The sequence below is a fragment of the Dermacentor albipictus genome, chromosome 9 (assembly GCF_038994185.2).
Source record: "Dermacentor albipictus isolate Rhodes 1998 colony chromosome 9, USDA_Dalb.pri_finalv2, whole genome shotgun sequence".
NCBI classification, from domain to species: Eukaryota; Metazoa; Arthropoda; class Arachnida; order Ixodida; family Ixodidae; genus Dermacentor; species Dermacentor albipictus.
In genome coordinates, this window is record NC_091829.1 from 49,826,273 (window position 1) to 49,848,177 (window position 21,905).

The window sequence follows — 21,905 nt, forward strand, 5'->3', positions numbered from 1 at the left end:
GCATTGACTGCATAGTTCAACGATCCAAAATGTTCATATGGTAAACTTTTATAAAAAAAAACTGGCTGTGGCTTAGCTAAGGTTAAGCCCAGGATGCGAAGCATACTAGCCTTTATTTTAACGCGACAGCGTTAAGGAGCCCGTGTCGCAGAAAAGCCGGTGTCGTCGGCGTCGGCTCAGGCGGGCGGCGCTTGCTCAGGCGCACATTTCGTTCTCGCGCCGAACGCTGCGTTGCTCGACGCTCACCGCGTCCGATGCGGGGCGCGTAGTCGCTGCGCCGTAGCAAAGTCACCTAGAAACAGTCTCTGTAGCACGCCGCAACCTTCGCTTCTCATTCCAACGAGCAGCTCTGTCTCCAGGAGGCATCTCACCTCGCGAGTGTCTAGCAGAGGCAAGCGCAGCTGCTTATATACCGGCGCGACGCCGCGAGCGACGGCGCGAGTTGGAGCCCCGTTTCTCCTCTGTCGTGACGTCACGGTGTCACGTGGTATTGAAGGCGACACCGCCGCGCCTGAGGAGCTGGGTTGAGCTCTCGTAATATGCTTCGCATAAAAATCAGCATTTATGAAGCAGCGGTAACCCTAGGGAGTGCCATATTTGTGGGATAAAGTGACGTTTTCTCCCCAGAGCAGATATATCATTATCGCACATTCCGAGTTCAGCGGCTGTTATGGGAACAGTTTGGAGGTATCTGAGAGGAAATGAGATGCAAGAACGCAGGAAGTACTTGTGCATGCTCTGCGACACACAAATAGCTATAGCTTCGGACACCTGTAGCTAGGAAAATAGAAAGAAAAAGAAGACTGCCCGCCGATCCATGCAAGTTGTTTTGCAGTGTCGCAGAAACTAACGTAACCCGGAGCATCTTGAAAATAGCGTAGTTGGGTGTACCTCCAAACATGACGGACGGCAGCAGTAGATAACTGTATCAGTGGTTTGTGAGCAAGGGAACTCTCCCCCCGTCGGCTTTCTGCAGAAGCTCTTAATGCTCCTGCGCTGTCGAATGTAAGCTGATTTAGAGAGCGAGAAAGCAAGGAGAGAAAAGGGAGCAGGGCGATCAAACGGACGAGCGACTTATTTAACACGCTACACTCAGGGTGACACGAAGGGGTATTAAACAGAGGCAAATAGGAAGAGTGGGAACACTGACTACCTGCACGTATGACAATGCGCAGGGGGACAAGAATATGCGACTCCGGTAGGTGCACTTCGTTAGCGGCATTGCTTCACAACTAGGCTATGTTTTGTTATCTATGTTAGCCCATGCACTCTTTGTTTGAGTATAAGAAAGCCGAAAGGTTAGGATACTAGCCGAGTATGGCCATGGCGAATGTTGCTACTCTCGTGACAGGTACTTTCACGGGTCCATTCCTGCGGTGCTTACAAGTGATCCCGAAATGATCAAGCAGGTGTTCGTGAAGGATGGCAAGACAATTACGGGAAGGCAGGTGAGCAAAAAGCCCATTTAGTGCGACACATATGTGGAACTGGCATTGCTCGTTAGGATAGATGCTAATAAATGTGGACATAAATACGTTTTCTTGACAACCACCAGTGCGCCTAAACTAAAGCGCTGCGATGTTTGCTATAACATGGAAACCGTGTCTCTTCAGTTTTCTATGACTTAAAAGCGAACATTTCAGGCCATCAAATATTAAGGAAGGCCACGTACAACATTGGAACTCTTACTGATATATGTAGTGGACACATGCTTGCTTGCGTAGTTGCATCACATAAATTTCTTGTGCGCGAACCGCGGTTAAGTGAAAGCTAGTGACTGATGGTCAGTTTCGCTGCGAATTCTTTTATAGAGTTTGAACAGATTTAAAGAACAGTGGAATAGGGATAAGCTAAATTAATGGTACGAATGTCCATAAAGAATTAAAAAATGGGAAAGTATGTGTTCTTAAGAAGGAACATACTTTTTATCACTGTAGTAACTGCGATTTCTGCAAATTACATCCACCTTTGCACGTAAGACCACCGTAAGAGAGTGGAAACCTATACCGTGATTTCCACGTAACACCTTGAATAAGAGGCGAGGTAATTGCAGTTAAGCCGCATCGCCAGCTAATGCAAGCCTTGTGATGATGCACTAACAGAGTGAATTGTGTAAAGGAAGCTAGTACATTTATAAATGAACGGTTTTGTTCCTGCTTGAAAATATTGCTTCGCCAATATCAATTGACAGGCTCGGAGCTCGTAGTCCAATCGCGGCTGTGTCGGCTGCCGCTAAATGGGGGCGACATGTAAAAACCCATGTGGCACCGTGCATTGGATGCACGTTAGAAAACTCCAAGTATTCAAAATTATTCCGGAGCTGCCCCAATAAGGCGTGCCTCGTAATCGGATCATGGGTTTGGCAGGTAAGATTTCAATTTATTTTTCCCATCGAAATACAGCCTCCATGGTCCGCGATCTAATCCGGGACATCGCGCCCAACGACAGAACGTCATAGCCACTATGTCACCTACGATATCTGTCACCTACGAAGATCCTAGGAAATGTCTTAGGAATGTATAAAAATTCCAAAAAAATAATAAGCTTATTGCTAACATAGTGCGCCACAGTATTTGAATCGGTACAGTAATCTAAAGACATATTCCTGAATGTTGTCGGTCCTATGAAGGAAAAATGAAGCTAAGGATTATTTAGTGCATTGGTATTAGCCTCAATTTGTGACTGACGATTAATGTTGTAAAGCATTGGGTCTGGAATATAAAGAAACAACTTAAGTAATTTATTGCGATCGGCTAACTTTGTCGGAAGAACGTTATGGCACTGATGTATTGCCATTACAGGTTTTCACCTACGTCACAAAACCCCTGCTACTTAACCAAGTACGACTCACGAGGGTGTTCGGCCAGGATTGGAAGGAGCTTCGGGGCCTGATATCTCCTACGTTTAAAGGTTCTTACATGAAACAGGTTGGTGTGATATCCCTTTGCTTTATCAATCTCCAACACTGTAACCAAGCATGACAGTGATCAATAAATGCCGATGAGCTCCTCGGGACTTCAAGAAAAAAGGTTATAAGATTATGGTGGAAGCTGATCCACTGAGGAGAGAGAGAAAGAGAGAAATAAGCTTTAATGTTATGCTGGAGATGTTAGCCTGGCTGTTCACCTGACTTGCTACTCCAGGTGCTGGGTGATGATTATGACATATACACTGATAAACACTTCACAGCACGCACACTCACCCACATACCCACACTATAGAGATATCTTCAGTTTCATTAAGGCTCGTGGCCCACAATAACGTCGTCAGTAGCGCCTTCATGGCTGGTAACGCGCGGGTGGTGCTTTGTCACAGACCGAGAATGTGCTGTAGTGCCAAGCTCGAGTCTAGTTGAAGGTTCAGTGACGCGTTCAGAGACTCTCTTTGACGCGTAGCGGTAGCAGTCACGCAGAACATGTCGCAGGTCTTCAGGGACGTTGCATTCAGAGCACATTGGTGAGTCCGTGAGTTGAATCTTACACCTGAAGCAGTTTGTGTAGGCTGCGTTAAGTCTAATGCCATGAAGGCATGCTTGGTCTTGTCTGCCGAGACCTCGCGGCATGTAACGGTCGCACGGTGGATCCATATTGTACAGAGGTTCGCACTGGTAGCTGGCATCTGTCCACTGAGTAGGCTACAAATGCGACTGCTGGGAACATGATCAAAGGAAAGAACAAATAATCAATCAAAGAAATGAAAATAATAGGTTAAAAATAACGTTTTTTTAGCTGCCAATATGCTTTGACTGTGAAGAGAGATATACTCAGCATTTTCGCAGCTTTTGTCACGTTATTAGAAGCCTTTCGTGTGTAATGCGAGTAATCACTCAGAAAACTGGAAAAGGCGATAATGCGTACACGTAAATTACTGAGAGAACAGCCGCAACTACACACGTCAATGATAGATGGCAGCGCAGTAGGATGTCATATGAAGCACAGCTGTCACGTAATTTCGACACTTTGTTAAACGAAGTTCACCAGCACGCGCTAAATGAACGATTGCCAAGGAAAACACCAACGACCGTGACAGAAACTTGCTATCGTACGTCCTTTCAATCGCAGTTTTGTGCGAAAATCTGAAGCATATTTCATCTGTGCCTCTCCTGGCCTTATATCTAGGCTAGTTACGGGTTGCCATCATTACAGAAGTTGTACGTGATATCAGTGATTCGTGAATACAAGAATATATGGTCGATGTTGTAGAAACTCGGCTAAGTGTTTAGCATCACTTTAGTCAATATCAGTTTACTTGTACGTGCTGAGATCATGAAGCTCGTAGCGAAACATCAGGAGGGTTGAATTACCGCAGCGCAGAAATACTATTCACTTACTAGCGTGGCTGGTGGGCCGGCTTTCCTTTCGATGGAGGCCGGGCCGCCAGGCTGTCACCAGACCACAAGCCGCAACGTTAGTAACAGGATAGTATTTTCGTTGCTGAAAATGGGAATATTTCTTTCGTGGTTATTTCTAGTGGTTCAGAGCACATTTGTTATCGACTGCATAAGATTACTGCCACGCACCCATAGGGGCGAAGTATGTCATGCCATCCATAAAAGTATTCAATGATAATAAGAGTTCTACAGGAAAACTTAGTTGTGCATCAAGTTCCTATATTTTATCCCTTGCATCCCGAGTATCCCCTTTTTAAAATATCATACTTATGATGACTGTACCTGCATTTTGTGAAAATGCCGAAACCCCGAATGGTATGAAGCTGCAAGGTATAAACGAAGACGAATTGATGCATATGGCGCCGAGATGGTGCCAAGGAAAAGCGCAACACAGTGATGACTTAGTCCGCTAGCTTTCTAAGATGCGCGGTGATTCAATAAAGCGCTGACTACACCAAAATTACTGTCAAAGTACGCACGACCGCTGCATATATTTCAGAGTGGACCCGACATAAAGAGCGGGTTAAGCAGCGCGAAGGATCTTAGGGAGCTTTCTTGAGAAAAATTTTCCAGGCCCGTTCAGGACGTTCTCTTTTTCTTGCCTCTGCCCGCAGGCCGTGCTGATCATGAAGGATCGCACCAAGCTGTTTTCGGAAATGATAGAGAAGGCCTCCCGAAAGCAAGCTGGAGTGGTCAACATGCACGACCACGTGCTTCGTCTGGCGATGGACGTAGCCATGGGCGTATTCCACGGCTCCGTGACTGAAGTACAGCGGGGGGACGAGGCTGCCTGCAAACTGTTGCTCAAGTGCCGGCAGTGTACTGGAATGTTCGGGGAAAGCAAGATGGTGCTCATCAGTAAGCACTCACAGTTCTTGGCTTTTTTTCCAAGGAAACGAAGACGTGTGTGTTGGCGTGCCAACAAGAAGACGAATACCATTGCATTTCGCCTACACTCGTGCTATGGTGCTTGGACTGTAACCCGGGTGCTTATTAATGCGGAAGCATTGTACGGCTCGTGAGGCGGAAAACCCCGCGTTGGTGGCGCTGGCGGGGCCAACGGGGGTCCGAAAAGTCAAGTGAGCCAGTGGAGGCAGTTAACGACAATTAAGGCAACGTTAATTAAAACAAAGTGAATTACGGCAGCCTGCATTAGGACAGTTAATTCATTACGGCACACGAACCCACGACCTTCGGCATTAAGGCGAAGTTAAGGCACAGCTAATTAGGATAGAGTTAATTAAGGCACTCGACCCCACGGCCTTTGTTGCGAGTCAAATCCTCGACCTTTGGTGGGAGTCGAATCCAGGACTGTGCGTTGTGTGCACCTTATGACAAACACCGTTTGTCTTGTGACTTCGAGGCGCTTCCATCTCTTTCTTTAACGGGGACACGCCATTTCGCTGATATTGTGTCCTGGTTAAAATTAGATTTTCACTACGATCAAAGTGATTTCTTTTCTATGTCGAGGTTTACAAGCAACTGTGATCGTTATCAGCCCTATCTGCTTGGGAGAACTGCTAAGATTTACGTGCGCGTTAAAGAACCCCAGTTAGCCCAAATTTCCGGAGTACCGCATTATGGCGTATCTTACAATGAGGTCGTGGTTTCAGCACGTAACACCTCTTGATTCAATTTATTTTTCATGTTTAGCTTCAGCTGTCGGGCTGATGCGACGCTTAGGCTGAAACGTCGGCTGGAAGCCAAGGCGCGACAATAGCGTAGGTATGCCCGCTAAAGTAATAAAGCTCAGTTTAGTATTTAGCGAAATTCAGATACCTCTTCAGACATAGGCTAACTAATGGTGCTAGAAAACTGCTTCTCGCGCTAGGCATTACTGACGCCAAGATCTGTTATAACTCGCTCCCCTCACGCACTGGAAGTTGTTTCGCAAAGATGCAAAACTCTTCACGCAGAATCGTTCACGATTTATGCTATCGAAGTATTCGAAGTTTAGTCAATACCCTGATGTTATCGAACCGTTGGCAGATGTAGGCTAACCACACTCGCGGCCCCGTGGTTAAGTGTCCATGTGGGTTTCGGGACGACGTGGGTTTAAAGAACACGCTACCCCAGATGATCCGCCGATTATCCGCCGGTTATCTGAATGCATACATGGGTACTCAAGCCCGACACTGAGATTTTTTCCCAAAGGCGTGAATTCTAGTGTGGAAGGGGCCCGCCCCATGCGAATCCCGTCAAACCTTGCGGGCACAACAAAGGCCTCGAAAACGGGATCTGAGCCTGTTCCATGGCTGAAATTTTAACATGCGCCATGACGAGGCACCTAGCTGTTACGTAGCACAACGTTGCGTTTGCGAGAAACAACTTTCGAAACGCTGAGGTCCTTTATGGGCCAACCACGAGGCCGGGAGCACCACATGTATTTATTTTGCACGCGGATAATGTAAAATAAATACACGCAACAACTGCGGCTGATCTACTACAAGGCCGTTTGTGGTCTAATCCTTCGTCTTCACAAACTCAATGAACTCAGACTTTACAACATTCGGCACAGTATGTGCGAAACCAGCTGAAGTTTTCTACAAGCAGTGGCAAAAAGCTAATTTTTATCTTCGTTTCTGCAGATTCCATTTCAGAGCTACCATTCCTCTTCAAGCCGCTGCTCAAGTACGGCCTTTCTCGGGGCGTTCCCATGGACACCGTGCTTGCTTACTTCGGGCCATTCTTCGAAAAGCGGAGGCAAATGGATGGAGTAAGTGTTTATCATAACTACTAGTATAACTACAAACTAGGCTAGCAGTGACTTCGCATAAGGATCTCACGCGAAACTTTTCACTTATTATGTCAAGCATCTAGGACATAAAAATTCAAAGGAGGTGTGAATGAAGGAAACGTTAACGAAGAAAGGGTCCAGTTTGGTAACCTCCACAGGCAAGAGAAAAGCTATCTATAGAGAAAGGAAGGAAAACGAGTAAAAACAACGTGCATCGCTCAAGAATATCAGAACATGCATGCGTCATTGACACGTTGATGCGTGTCACTGACGCATCAACGTGACGCATCAACGCATTGTGCTTGCGAGAGCTGTATTTAGTGATGCGTCAGTGTTTTCTCAAAGCGGTGGGGTTAACATCCTAGCCCAGCAGCTGACAGAAAGCGAACTAAGGACATAAAAAGTGTAGTGCATATATGAAACTGCAGACTAGCACGTAAACATTCGTCCAATTGCGACAGAGCCAACATTATTTACGAAACCACAATTAGTTATCACTTCGCCGGACGGCTACCTTTTTCTTGTTTAAGGCAGAGTCAGAAGACTGAAGAACATTATCAAGGGGTAACAGCGATATCTCTGCTGGGTGATCCAAAAAGTGAAGAGACAAAGCGCGTAAGATGAAGTGATGGGCACTTCAACTTTTTCAAATGCAGATTGTTTGGAATAGTTATTAGTGTCTCTGGTCAGGCTGGACAAGGTGCGGACGCGGCCGCTAACGAGGAAACATTGATCATCATTTCATAAAGTGCTGCAGGACAAAAGCCAGAGTGAACAAATTTAGCTGTTTTCTGCATAACTAAGATTCCTAGTTCGACGGTATCACGAGCAACATGGAATAAGGGCGCGCGTTGACTGTTGTAGGCGTTCTATTTTAGAACTAGGTCACCGGTACTGCGCCCTGAACCAGCGGCTGCGTACCGGCTGTGCCAAAAATAAAAAAAACAGAAGTGAAATGCTGGTCGTTGTAGCAAACGACGATTTTTGCCGCATTTTATTACTGACTGTGGTCGTCACATCGGAAAGGTCTCCTCTATATAGTTACAGAATATATGCCAGGGTCTCTCGAGCACTTGAACATTACCGCTTCTGCTGAAAGATGGCAGACTGGAGACAGATGCCGCGAGACCCTGCGACGTCGCTGTGAAGAAAGTGTATATGAAAGGAAGTCTAACAGATAAGTAGGGTTGGTATGCTGTACCAATTTACCAAATGATGAAATGCAGGGCAAATTCGCCAGAGAGAGAACTATATAAGAATGGAGGTGTGCACGTGATGAATTGCAATATCTCTCCCGAACGCAGGCAAAAAAGGCAGATCTACTCCAGACACTCTTGAACGCTGAATCTGAAGAGAGCCCACGGATAAATTTTCAGCCGGACAACAACAACAACTGTAAGACTAAACAATACTCTGCGATATATGGTCTGCGCAAATTTATTGTGATCAAACGATGAAAGAGCACTTGCTATTGGCTCATGCACAAGTTTATCTTTTGTACAGTTATACAACCACTCATGGTCGAATGAAGCATGGAGCTATGCATGCATTCATGATGTAAAATTTACGAAGCTTTAGTATGCTTGTGGAAACTAAAGACAGCTGTGACAACGATAAACTTTCACAGGTCGTTGCCAATACGTGCAGTGTGTGGCAGAATGAAAGACGCGAAGGTACCAGGGCGGACAAATAACGCATTCTTTTTCAATCCTAATGCTGGTAAGCGGAAATATTGGTATACGTTTTAGCCCGTTCGAACTATGGCGTATTCGTACAGAAAGACTGGATACCAGTTGAAACTCGATTTAACAAAGGGATGCCCGCGCTCAAATTATTTCGTTGAATTGGGAAGTTTGTAAAAACGAGAGAGGAATTTTTCGGTACTTAGAAATCTTAGATTGTAACGTAGCGACACCCAAAACGTTGCTGCATCGTATTTGCCGCTAATCCAGCCATCTGTTGTATACACAATAAAACAACGAAAGCAAACAACGCCGCCCCAACGCCCTGAGGCGGCGTTGAGTCCGCAGTTCCATGTATGGGCGCGGCTTCTTCGGAATAATGCTAGGGCCGTGAGTAGGGCGCCTAGGCGTTTTAACGCGTAAGCTTTAGAGCGCACGCTTGAAGAAAAAGCAAGCTGTGTCAAAATCTGAAAGAAATCACTGTTTTTTTACTAATTTATTTCAGAAAAAACTCCGTTCAATCACGTTCGGTCAAATTAGTTTCCTTAATTGGAGTTGATGACAACATCAAACCCTGTGGGTACCTGGCGTCGAATGGAATTTCTTCGTTAGATCGGGAAATTCGTAAAATCAGGTTTCGTTAAGTCGAGTTTTAGCTGTATTTATTTGCAAAACCGTGGCTCGCCGCAGTTACGACGGATAACTTTTCTTGCGCACACGTTGGGCGGTTGGCAGATCTCGCCAAAAAAATCTGCGATTAAAAATTATTGTTTGCTCTAGCGTGGGCAACAACATTGCGTTCGTTCATAAACGGAAGTGAGGATAGCTCATTTCTAGTGCGAGATTTCTCTCCACTATTTGCTTCTCACGTCCTTGGATTGTTCTCGACGAAAGGAGGCCGCCGAACATCATCACATGCCATCGCGGATGTCTCCACGAACGTGACTGTAGGCCACATCTTCTGGAGGCACGTACCAAGATCTCAAAAACTCATGTGACTCCGACTTACTTCCGTGGACACGCTTGAAGTTGGAGAAGTGAGCGATTGGCTTCGCCACTGGAGAAACTTCACTACGCAGGTTGTGGCCCGTCGACTTTAAAGTCGCGTTTCGAGGCCCAAATCATGCAGTTGGCAAGAACAGGTCTGCGACAGCGCCTCTTGACCTGCTTGCCGGAGACGATGTTTGCTGATGAGCAAGGATGACACGTCGAACCTGAACAAGCAAGTACTTGAATGCTGTTACTCCTGGCATTCATAGAGTCTCTCGCAATCAACAGATGAGTATGGCTTTCACAGGCTGCAGCAATCGCCGGCCCTTATGGAGCTTGGCTCACAACGGTAACAGATGTCAGAAGGAATGAAATAATAAAAACGAAATACGATGAAAATTTTACTGCATGGCTCAGTTGATGTTCCGTCGCGTCTACTGCATTGGCACTAGAACCTAGATTTCCACCGACCACACGCATTAACATGTTGGACCGTCAGACGTCAGCGATAGTGCGCTGCGGGTACTGTTGCACTCTCAAAAACAGCGGGTCCTTCGAGCAACATGTGACTCTGCAAACGTGCAAGATGACGCAAACAATCTTAATTTAGTGGTTTAGGTTAGTATGTCAGAGTGTGCTATAGAAATAACGATCATTAATCTAACACTTAAAATAATTTGCCTGAATAGGGATCATAAAGCGAGTGGTTATATTCGCGAAGAAAGCGAAGCAAGAAGCAGGAGACAAGTCACAGGAAACTTGCAGCTGACTGCGTTATATATAGGCAAAACGGTAAGTGTTGCAAAAGGTTGCGAAGGAAAAAAAAAACTGGCTGTGGCTTAGCTAAGGTTAAGCCCAGGATGCGAAGCATACTATCCTTTATTTTAACGCGACAGCATTAAGGAGCTCGTGTCGCAGAAAAGCCGGTGTCGTCGGCGTCGGCTCAGGCGTGCGGCGCTTGCTCAGGCGCACATTTCGTTGTCGCGCCGAACGCTGCGTTGCTCGACGCTCACCGCGTCCGATGCGGGGCGCGTAGTCGCTGCGCCGTAGCAAAGCCACCTAGAAACAGTCTCTGTAGCACGCCGCAACCTTCGCTTCTCATTCCAACGAGCAGCTCTGTCTCCAGGAGGCATCTCACCTCGTGATTGTCTAGCAGAGGCAAGCGCAGCTGCTTATATACCGCCGCGACGCCGCGAGCAACGGCGCGAGTTGGAGCCCCGTTTCTCCTCTGTCGTGACGTCACGTTGTCACGTGGTATTGAAGGCGACACCGCCGCGCCTGAGGAGCTGGGTTGAGCTCTAGTAATATGCTTCGCATAATATCCAAGAGTTGGAACGGTGGCGTCGACGCATTCAAGGTCGGAGCTGAAAACAGCGACAGTCATTTTTTGCGCGCAGCCTAGCGCTTTCAAAGCAAACAGCAGCCCCCATTTCTCAAGGCGCCGATACTGCTGCAAATCAGCGCCAGAAATATCGATACTCAAACAATAAAGAATTGTTCGCATTGTCCGTAACGTTCGAATGTTTCGTGTATTCTTTATAAATTCCAAAGTCAAGGTTGCCCCTAGTGTCTTATTTGGTGCACATAAACAAGATCGGCAGTTTGCTGCACCGCTATTCACTACTTCTATATGGTTTTGTTCTCTTTCCTCCAGGTTATTCTTTTTCTTACTTTTTTCTGTATATTGTCGAGTTGCAATAAAGTAACTTGTTGGCATAGACTTAGTGACATAATCTCGCTTTTCATTGCGCCCCAAACTCCAGGCAGTTTCGGTCATTAATAAGTATCACAGCTCAACAGAGATCAGTGTAGGCTACGGTGGCTTGTGCAATGAAAACTAATGATTAGTCAATAATAATTTGCTCAGGGCCTACGCTAATGTACAGGCAAAAACTAATGACCACACTCTGCCAAGCTAATCACACTGCCCAATTTGCACAATACCGCCAGCTTACTTTAGAACTGAAGAAATATTTTCGAATTATATTTTTATAAAAGCACATATACGGATTTAGGCAATAGTTTACGCAGCATATCGACAACATGGGCGATCCCTATGGGATCGTAACTGTAGTTGTCAGATAACGCACATTTACCTGTTCTCGTTTATTTTTTCAGGTGGGAAAAAAAAGGTACATCTAACATGTCGTACACGAACACTGGCTAATGGAACGCTCTTCATAATTGCTGCGTAAGTATATGGCGTTTCATTAGTTGTATCTCGTTGGTTAATTTGGAGTCCGCGTTGAAACTTCAAGAGATGTACATGCGGTGACAGTCTTTATGCCGACACACTTATCGGGAGATGGGTTTCGCGATAATGTTTTTTGATCGAATATATTTTACTACAGCCCACCGTTTTCTCAATATGCTTGTTTCTGGCTGTAACAACCTCGCGCACAATTGTATCTAGTGGCTTGTCGCATCTGCCATTTGGTAGACGATTGAAGCGTGCCGACACTCTGTACTGATTGTCCAAGTGCGAGCTTATTTGACTAGAATGTTTCGTCATGACGTGTGCTTTCTGTTCATTTCATAATCACATGAGATAAAAAGCCGCGTCAAAAGTTACGAAAATTTCCGATATCATCCAACTGATGTATCAGTCAAGCCACGTTACGAAACAAGAGACTCCTGCATAATTGAATTTTAATGAACTCGCGCGACAGCCATCGGGCGAAAACGATGCAACTCATTTTACCTGAGGACAATGACAAATTTTCCTCCTAGGCTTAACACTTTGGTACATGCCTGCACAAGCTTAAAAAAATTATTGCTGACATTGCACGTGCCAAAATCACGATATGACTATTACGCATGCCGCGGTTTTGCCACTTGGGATTGTTTAGCGTTAAACAAATGCACAGTACAAGAGTTTTTCTTTTGGCTTTTCACCCCCATTGAAGCGTTGCCGCCACGGCCGTGATTCGATCCCTCAACGTCGGGCTTAGCAGCACAACACCAAAGCCACTACGCCACCACGGCGGGTACATGAGCATGGAGCAAGTTCACTCATCAAATCATGCTCTCAATTAGTTATTTTACTATTCTTTAATGCAGTCATGATCTGCTCAACTTTTCCAAGCTCCTTATAGAAAAGTGTGCAAAATGCTACAAAACAGCAGACTATGTTGGGGGAATTAGGCTTAAGTACGCGTAATGCTGTTAAAACAACATCTAGTGGTATTTCTTTCAGAACTTCGCGGCCAAATGCATTTCTTACCTCTTTGAGGACATTAGGCTAATTGCGGAGAGCCAAGTGAACAGAGAAACAAGTGAAAAACCAACGATGGGCAAGCAGGATCGCTATCCAAGGCCCCAATGCAGTCAGGATTATCTGCATAATAACTTGTCTTCTAGAGTTTGCTATCGATCAATAACTACTACTCAGCAGGGATTCCATGCAAGAAATACGTAAAATGGTCCCTGATCGTGACCTTCTTGTATGAAAATGTGTCAAACGAAATCGCTGTCTTTATTTTGCCTAATTTACAGGATTGATGCCGTGGCTACACCACTGACGTTTGCAACCTATCTTCTGGCTATGCACCAGGACGTCCAAGATAGACTTAGGGAGGAAGTTCGGAAAGCAGTTCAGAAAGACGTAAGCACTGATACGCTAAATTCTAGCATGATAATATGTTTCGTCATATTTTACCGCCGCTACTTACTCCCGTGTTCATTGGTCATCGCTACAGCTCATGGAATTTTTTGTGTGCCACATATTGGAAGGTGCACTGAAAAAAGTTGCGTAGTGATCATAGCGTAATGACGAAAAAAGCCCAGGCGTCACTGTGCCACTTGGCCACTGAAGTGAGGGAGACAAGGACCCAAGTAAAGGAGTTGCTGCCTTCCAGGCGCCGGCGCTTGGCTGAAGCTGCTGGGCTTGCTGGGCAAGGCTCTGTGCTGGACTCAAAGAGGCTTATCTTCCCCCTAACCATCAAGCCGTCCATACCATTAATCTTTTTTGAAGCACACTTGTCAACTATATTCACGCAGCCAGATGCTTCAAAACCACGAGTGGCTTTTTTACAAAGGCGGACTTGCTTGTTTTACAGCGAAACTGATAGCCTCTAGCTGGTCCGGATTTTACGGTCTCTGCTCACCCAAACTAACAGTATCGCTACCACGGTAACTGCAAAAAGGAGTTTGTGTTTAGGTTTCCGCGAAACAGAATTATGTTTTCTTGTATATTCGCATCGCAATCTGATTCTATCATGTCTGCGGGTTGAGCGTAAGTAGTATGTTACAATCTTTTTGACGGATTTTTCCTTTGAGAAATTCAATTGGTTCAATAACGCAGTTGCGCTAGGCGGTAAGCCTACAAGGATGAAGATACATGCTGCACTTCCACGCACGTGCGAGTGCGTGTGACGAACTTATGCCCACAATGGGCCCTTTTTTTATTGAAATGAATATAAGGAGTGGTTGGCGCCTTTATGGCGGCACCGGCTACTCCTTGCCACTTGGCAAAGGAAACAAATTTGAATAAAAACGGAGAATAGTGACAGAAAATGTGACACTCAATAGAACACCGGATGAATACAAAGCTATACAGTCAAACAGTACAGGAATCGCAGTTTTGTACATGAGTTGAGTACACATACGCATGTACAAAGTCAAGTGTTTTGAACAGCCAAATTACACATGTGATTGCACTTCAAGTACAGAACGATGGGCCCATCCTTGATGAGTGGGCGCTCTGCCCCTTGCGCCTGTCGCACAGTGACCGAAATCGAAATTATGGCAAACGCCAGTAAAAACAGTAGCGCCACCTAACGGCCGCGGCTATTCATAAAAGCCTCAAACGGCAGCACAAAAAGGCTTTGTGATTCAATGAGTCTCCGCGTAATAGAATTACGAATTCTCATATATTCGAATTACAATCAGAAGCTATTATGTCTGCAGCTTGTGTTTAAGTCCCATTCTACGCATTTTCCTATGCAGTATATTTTTGAACATTCAATTATTTCAATGGCGAACTTGCGCTAGGTGGAGGGCCTACAAGAATGACGGTGTATGGTACACTTCCGTACAGGTTCGCGCGCGTGGCGGTGGCTTCCGTACAGGTTCGCCCTCATCGCTTGAGGCGGTGGCGCTTGTGTTACGTCGACAACAGCTTCGCTGTACAGTCATTTTCACAGGGTGGAATGGAGGAGTTTTTGTTTTATGCGCAACTACATTTAACAAGTAAGGCCACGCAATTGTTCAAGTAGATGCATTGTCTTACACACAGGGCGAAATCACGTACGACAACATATGTGGCGTGGAATATCTCGGCCAGGTGATTTCTGAAACACTTCGGATGTACCCATCACTTCATGGGTAAGTATGCAAGGTGACAGTCACCCTTGAGCACCAAGAAATGCAATGAGGTTAGGACCTTCCTAATACAGGAAATAGCATTTTCCACTAGTGTTAGGTGCAAAAAAACATCCTATATATGTTGCAACAAACACTCACAGGGATAATTGAGCTGCCATGCCCTCCAGGGTTGAATTCAGGTATGGCATGGGATCCGCCAGTCCGAAAAACGGCACCTTCAATCAGTAATATACATAAACCAGACTAAACAAAGCCGGTCTGATCATTTGCGGCCCTTCGGTCGCGATTAGCACAGGCTTCTATGCAATTGTTCAGGATTACACACTGGTCTTCATTCTTTGGCGTCCTTGCAAATCAAAGTGATTCGATCATGCAGGCAGGGTAAGTTATAGCGTCATTAGGTTGATCTTAAAACCACTGATCATAGTGTACACTATAGGCTCAAAATTGTTTCAATTCGATTGATACCACAGGCCGATTACGAAGATAGCTTACGGCCTGCGGCTATAACAGCTGTGCCTGAGCTGTGCCTCCGGCCAACCTAGTCATTGTAAACAAGTGAGGAAACACCGATCAGAAGGCGCACAATGGCGGGCGATGCCCACGGGTATGCCACTTTGAAAGGTTTCTATATCAATGCAGGATATGTGCTCTCGCAAGGGTTGTGATAAAAATAAGCAAATCGAAAACGTCGTTTTCGGTGGTGTTGGGAGGTATGTCATCGACGGAGCGGCCTGCTGAGTGCGATCTGCTACGGAGCGGGGAAGGACTGTGGTAGGGCACGTGACAGTGTATGACGTATTGTATTGTATTGTATTGGGTTTTATGGCGCATAAGCAACTTAGGCTATCATGCGCCAAACACATGGTATAACTTATTTCAAAAATTGGGTATCCTTAGCGAAGTCCTTGTCCAGACAAGGACTCTGAGGAGCCCAACAAACCAATTGAGGACCTCAGCCTTCTTCTCAGGACTGAGAAAATGGGTGAGGTGCATCATAAGATGCGTGTAAAAACCGGGTAATAAATTAGTGTATGACGTAGACGGGCAAGTGAGAACATATATGAATGAGGGCAAATGCGTGGGTCTGAGGCAAGAGCACTGGACTGCGAAATGCTGTTAACCACACATCGCTAGTACATCGACGTCGCTGGGTAACCATTGAGTAATGTGGCGCCATAATGATATCACAATACAGCGAGTCAGATACTGCAATGGCAAGTGTTTTTTTAATAGATCAAGCCAGTCAAGTGTTACATAGAAAACTGAAGCGTCGAAATGTGACGTCATAAGCTGAAGTTCTTGTCCTCACTCCACCTTTACACCCGTAGCTACGGACTCAAGCTACAATCTTCCTGTTCGCAAAGTAAACACGAGATGCGTAGTGCCACGTGGTTCCACACACCTTCCGTGATAACCCTGCTTTGTATGTTGCCTTAGTAGAGAAGATTGTTGGGCTATTTGGTTGGAAGGCGTACTCAATAAGTTTGCGCAGAGACACAAGGACAAGCGGAGAAAGCGCTCGTCCTTGTTTTTTCTCGGCTTGTCTTCATGTCTCCGCGTAAACTTTTTCAGTTTGCATGTTCCCCCTTTTTCTACCATGTAACCCATTTTGCACTGCAGGAATTGACCTAAATTTTTTACCTCGGTGCTCGTTAATGTTTACGTCGTGTGGCACAGCGTGTAGTTAGTGCCTGCATTGCAAAGCTCTGCTAGTCCGAAAAACTGCAACATTCATAGCTGCTGCTCCAAAATATCGTATTCCACCGCATCGTTTAAGTGTTGGCCCAGTGTCAGTTTCCCTGATGTGCGAATAAATTATCGTATCAAGATTGCAGCCGACGCATGCGTAAAGATGCATCGCTGCACGTAGCGTCTTATTGTATATGCTTTTCACAATAAATATCGCTTTATGCAACTTCAAACATGGTTTTAGAAGCGCTCGTCATATTTAATAATTATTTAAGAGGACGGTGTGCAATCAGTGCATTTTACCGGGTCTGACACATGGGGCAGAAACTTGGAGACTGACAATGAAGCTTGAGTACAGGTTAAGGACCGCACAAAGAGCGATGGAACAAAGAATGCTCGGCATATTGTTAAGAAACAGAAAGAAAGCGGTTTGGATCAGAGAGCAAACGGGCATAGCCGATATTCTAATTGACATTAACAAAAAAAAATTGAGCTGGGCAGGTCATGTAATGCGCAGCTTAGATAACTGGCGGGTGATTAGGGCTACAGAATGCGTGCCAAGAGAAGGGACGCGCAATCGCGGACAGCAGGAGACTAGATAGGGCGATGAAATTTGGAAATTCGCGGGTGCTAGTTGGAATCGGTTGGCGGAAGACAGGGGTAATTGCAGATCGCAAGGAGAGGCCTTCGTCCTGTAGCAGACATAAAACGGCATTATTATTATTATTATAATTAATAATTATAGGAGAGATCAATACGGCCCACTGGGACACATAGGAACACCTAGGACGAACATGTTCGTCTTAAAAGATGAAAAAAGTGAACGTAGTTGTTCATGATTTAAAATCAATCTGGTGCGTTTAAATTAGGAGTGCACAATATTAGGAAGTCATGTAATCTAATAGGCTATTTTTTCAATTCTTGTTTTTCGCAGTGCTCATTGCAAACAGCCGCACAGAAAAATTGATGCACTAGCGATAAGTTACACAGCGCTCTTGTTCTCCTTCTTCCTTTGAGTGTCCTCAATGCCATCGAAAATTTACAAAAAACACAGGAATTCACTGTGTAAAACCCTGATTCTTAGCACGGTCTGCTATCTTATCGCAGGTTCGTGCAGAGGGCTTGCGACGACGACTACGAATACAAGGGCAAAGTCTTCCCTAAAGACACAGTTATCGGAGTGCCCGTGCTCAGGATGCATTACGACCCAAGGTTCTGGGATGAGCCAGAGAAGTTTGACCCCGACAGGTATGCTTGATGTGGCCCTCGGTCAACACTGAAACATCCTTTAGCAATGTCGCACATAGCTGACAGTTAGTTGACTTTGGCGTGGTACTTTTCTCGCGAATAACACGGCGCATGGCTCCAGTGATCTGATGGTGCGTCTATCATGACATGACTAACTCAGTGTCCTCAAACCTTGCAAGGTAAAAACATTCTGGTGGCTCACCATGGTCATCTCCATAGCCAACTGTTTTCACAGCACGTCTTGTCGTTGTGGCCTTGAATAGACTGCACATCTCATTTTCAAGCCATCAAGGCCTTTGTTGATCTTTAGAGCAGCACATATTGGGGCTCAAGTATTTTAGCTCACAAGCTGCCAGATATACCCTTCCCTTCGTCGCCCTCTTCTGATCGTCATCAATCCTGTTCCATTCTCTTTTACTGCATGTAATCCTTTCGCAAGGAGTAGCTAGCTAGATGAAAGTACCACAGGCAGGCATCTCAGCGTTTCTTATCGCTAAACATTCCTTTTCTTTCATAGGGTGGTATAGCTTTGCTCACACAAAAATCAGATTTCACCAGGTTATTTCTCCGTAATGTGACTTTCTAATTATCATTTTTTAATAACGCAATGACATATGGCATATATATAGAACATGTGGAATTCTCCTGCACAACGTTAAAATATGCATAGGTTCCTTACTTATTTTTGTTCCATGTTAGGCCAGAAAGATTCAGAAAAAGAATAGGAGGAGAGAAAGTGAAACTTTGAAGAAGGAAAGGGGAGATATCATGAAGATAATGTTAACCTCGGCCGCGCTAATAGCTAGACGTGCACTGAGAACACACCGACTTGAATTCTGTACGTACCCGTGCCTTATAGCTATTACTTAGGAATTTTATTCACTAATAAAAGTGTATAGTTTAGTTTCTTGTCTCTTAAACGAACATTTTTGTGTCGCAAGTTATCGCAAGCGACGAAAACCGCGAGAATGTAGCATGAAATAAAGCTATTTGGCGTATTTATTCCTTGAAAACAGATTCAGCAGCGAAAACCGGCCACATATAAACCCCGTGGCGTACTTACCCTTCGGCGCCGGACCAAGAAACTGCATCGCATCGCGTTACTCGGAGCTCCTCATGAGGGTGACTTTGGCCACGCTCGTCTCCACACACAAGGTCCTCCCTAGTGAAAGTAAACCAAAGGTAACCTCTCTTGTGATTCATTCGTATTCTCCATCAGCATCTTGCTAACTACGTTAGCCACGAATGCAAAGGCGTACATATTTACTGATACTCAGTCATGTCTAGCTCGCGAACCAAGCATTACTTCGGAAATAACATATATATATATATATATATATATATATATATATATATATATATATATATATATCTGTATGTATGTATGTATGCAAACATCAGAGGTAAGATATGTGGCGTGGCTGAGACGCCAGACATGTATTCCAAAGCACGCGCACTTCGTCGTCCGGTGCACCAGCCTTCGCCTTCTTCAATAGTCATATATATATATATATATATATATATATATATATATATATATATATATATATATATAATTTACCACTCATGTACCGCAAAGTGACCTCAATGCGATCGCGGTTTGCTAGACGGGCCGGTTTGCAGTTGACAATAGCAGGGTGAATCTGTGCTTATAGTCACCTCTGTGCAATCGCTTTAATTTTTTCAAGGCACTTTTAGGAACCCAAATGAAGATCTCGCCGGCGTGTGTTAAAGGGGCCCTGAACCACCCCTTGGGCTTGGTGAAATAACATAGTTCGCGGGCAGCATACGCTGCTGTGAATTCCTCAGCCAAGTTTTGCCGTCACACGCGGTGTATGGAGCTCCCCTTTCACTCAAATGCTCTCTTCACAAACAGAAGCCTGCTCCTCACGCTCGACTGGACGCTTTATTTAGTAATAAAGCGAATTCTTGTACTCGGTTTCTATTGGTAGCTGCGGTCGGCTACGCAGTGCCGATACCACGGCCACCGCGAGGTGCCGCCACGAGTCCACTGGCTAAGCGCACTGCGGCTCGCTGAGGACAACCGCGTTTGGCTGTCGTTTACCACGTCGTAAGCAGCAAAATTGAAAGTAGTGGGGCTTATGTTAGCACCCAAAATGAAATTTGAATTGCACGTCACAGCGGCATGTGCGTTGTGGGCACGTCCCACTCCGCCGTAGCCTTCGCAGTGCAAAGCATTGAAAATGAACGGGAGCACAGCGGAGGCCGTACTTCGCTGCTAATAACTCCGCTTCTGCTGAACGCATTGAAGTACGTTTTGCGATAAATTATTTTAGAAATAGCCTATTTTCACCTCGAATGCCGTTTCTCCCCTTCGATAAAATGGGGTTCAGGGACACTATAATGTAGCGCCACCCCAATCCTCTTTCATTTTGGCTCATTCGTGTATTCAAGCAAGTAATTAATTGTCAATCCCTCACTATTCCTCTATAGGTTACTCCTTTTGTCACTTACTTAAGTTTACAAATAAGTAATCCCTGATGCCCTCAGCCATCAGTCTATTGGGTAATACTTTCATTCCGCCGTTGTACTAAGACATCCATCTGTCTTTCACTCGCTTTTCAAGTTAATCGCTTGCTGGCTGAGACGATAGTTCGCTCTCTGAGTTTCCCACTTGATCACTAGGTAGACTCTTCTTTTGGCTGCTACAAATTTTCTAAGCGCCGTCATTTGAACTAGCTCATAACAACAATTTCTCTTAAGCATTTGTAGTATCTTGCCAGGTATCAAAATATTCTATTCAAAAGGATAATCACTCCTCATAAAAGGACTTTCTCTTTAACATTTCTAGTATCTTGCCAAGTATCAAAATATTATATTCAACAGGATAATCACTCATTACTTTGGAAAATAATTAGCTCACCCATTTCGGAGATATGCAAGACGCTAGCGGATTGTGCCACTTACACTTTGATCTGAGTGAGTTTGTAACTGATCGAATCACAAAGTTTGCCACTACACCATTGGCGTTTTGTCCTACTTAGTGCGACAGCTTGGTGTTTATGGTACTCGCGAAGTTCAGACACAGACGACGCGATCAGTGCGTGCTTTCCTAGCCTTTAGTGACATCACAGTGGCATTTCGTAATGTGCGGAAAGTTTTGTTGCCGCTATGGCGCCATTTCAAGTGATATGGTTCCAAAGTAAACCATTTAGTAAAGTAATACCCAAGCAGACGTCACAGTGAGTAATGCTGAGCACTAAAAAGTCATTGCAACGCATTTTGCAGACAACCGGAAGCTTCCGAGCAAGCTTCATTCTCCTGGTTCCCGACAAAGGAATGTGGCTGCGGACAAAGAAGCTGTCGTCACCATGAGACTGCCCACTCAGCGCCAACTTCGACACTCGGAATATCGACATTAAGCCAGTGTTAATCCTCAGGTCTTCGCTTGCTCTGGGAAACAAGAAAAACTCTCTGCACTGTGTTCCGTCCTCCCCATGCTCCCAGTATTGTCATATTCGCAGTGTGGATGAACGCCGGCCATCATCTGAGATGAGTTTAAATATTAATATGCCAGATTGAACTTGTTTCTTCTTACTCAACCAAGAAGGCAACAGCCCTGGCTGGTAAATCTAGAACGAATAAAAAAGCGCTAGCACAATCGTCACTGTGTTTCAGCACCGCACTTTTTCCAGTGTGATCACTTGATTTCTTCAGTCTCTTGTGTTTTTCTACACGTGGCGGTATTTGTTGACGTAATTTTTAATAGCCAGAAGAATACAAACAGGAAACTTTCGCGAAATTGAGGGAGTGGGAGCACCGGAAAGCAAACATTTTTAATGTCTTAAGCTTGTTAGAGGGTATGAAAGGAAAAAAAGTT

The 21,905-nt window shown here is 45.1% G+C and overlaps 1 protein-coding gene across 1 annotated transcript in view; it reads right to left on the reverse strand.

Moving 5' to 3' along the window:
• Nucleotides 1–21,905, reverse strand: part of LOC135911907 (facilitated trehalose transporter Tret1-like) — a 126,333-nt gene that overhangs the window by 79,453 nt on the left and 24,975 nt on the right. Inside the window, exon 3 of the mRNA XM_065444259.2 lies at nucleotides 19,128–19,226. Coding sequence (XP_065300331.2) covers nucleotides 19,128–19,160 — 33 coding nt within the window. The 5' untranslated portion in view covers nucleotides 19,161–19,226. The remainder of the gene's footprint in view (nucleotides 1–19,127; nucleotides 19,227–21,905) is intronic.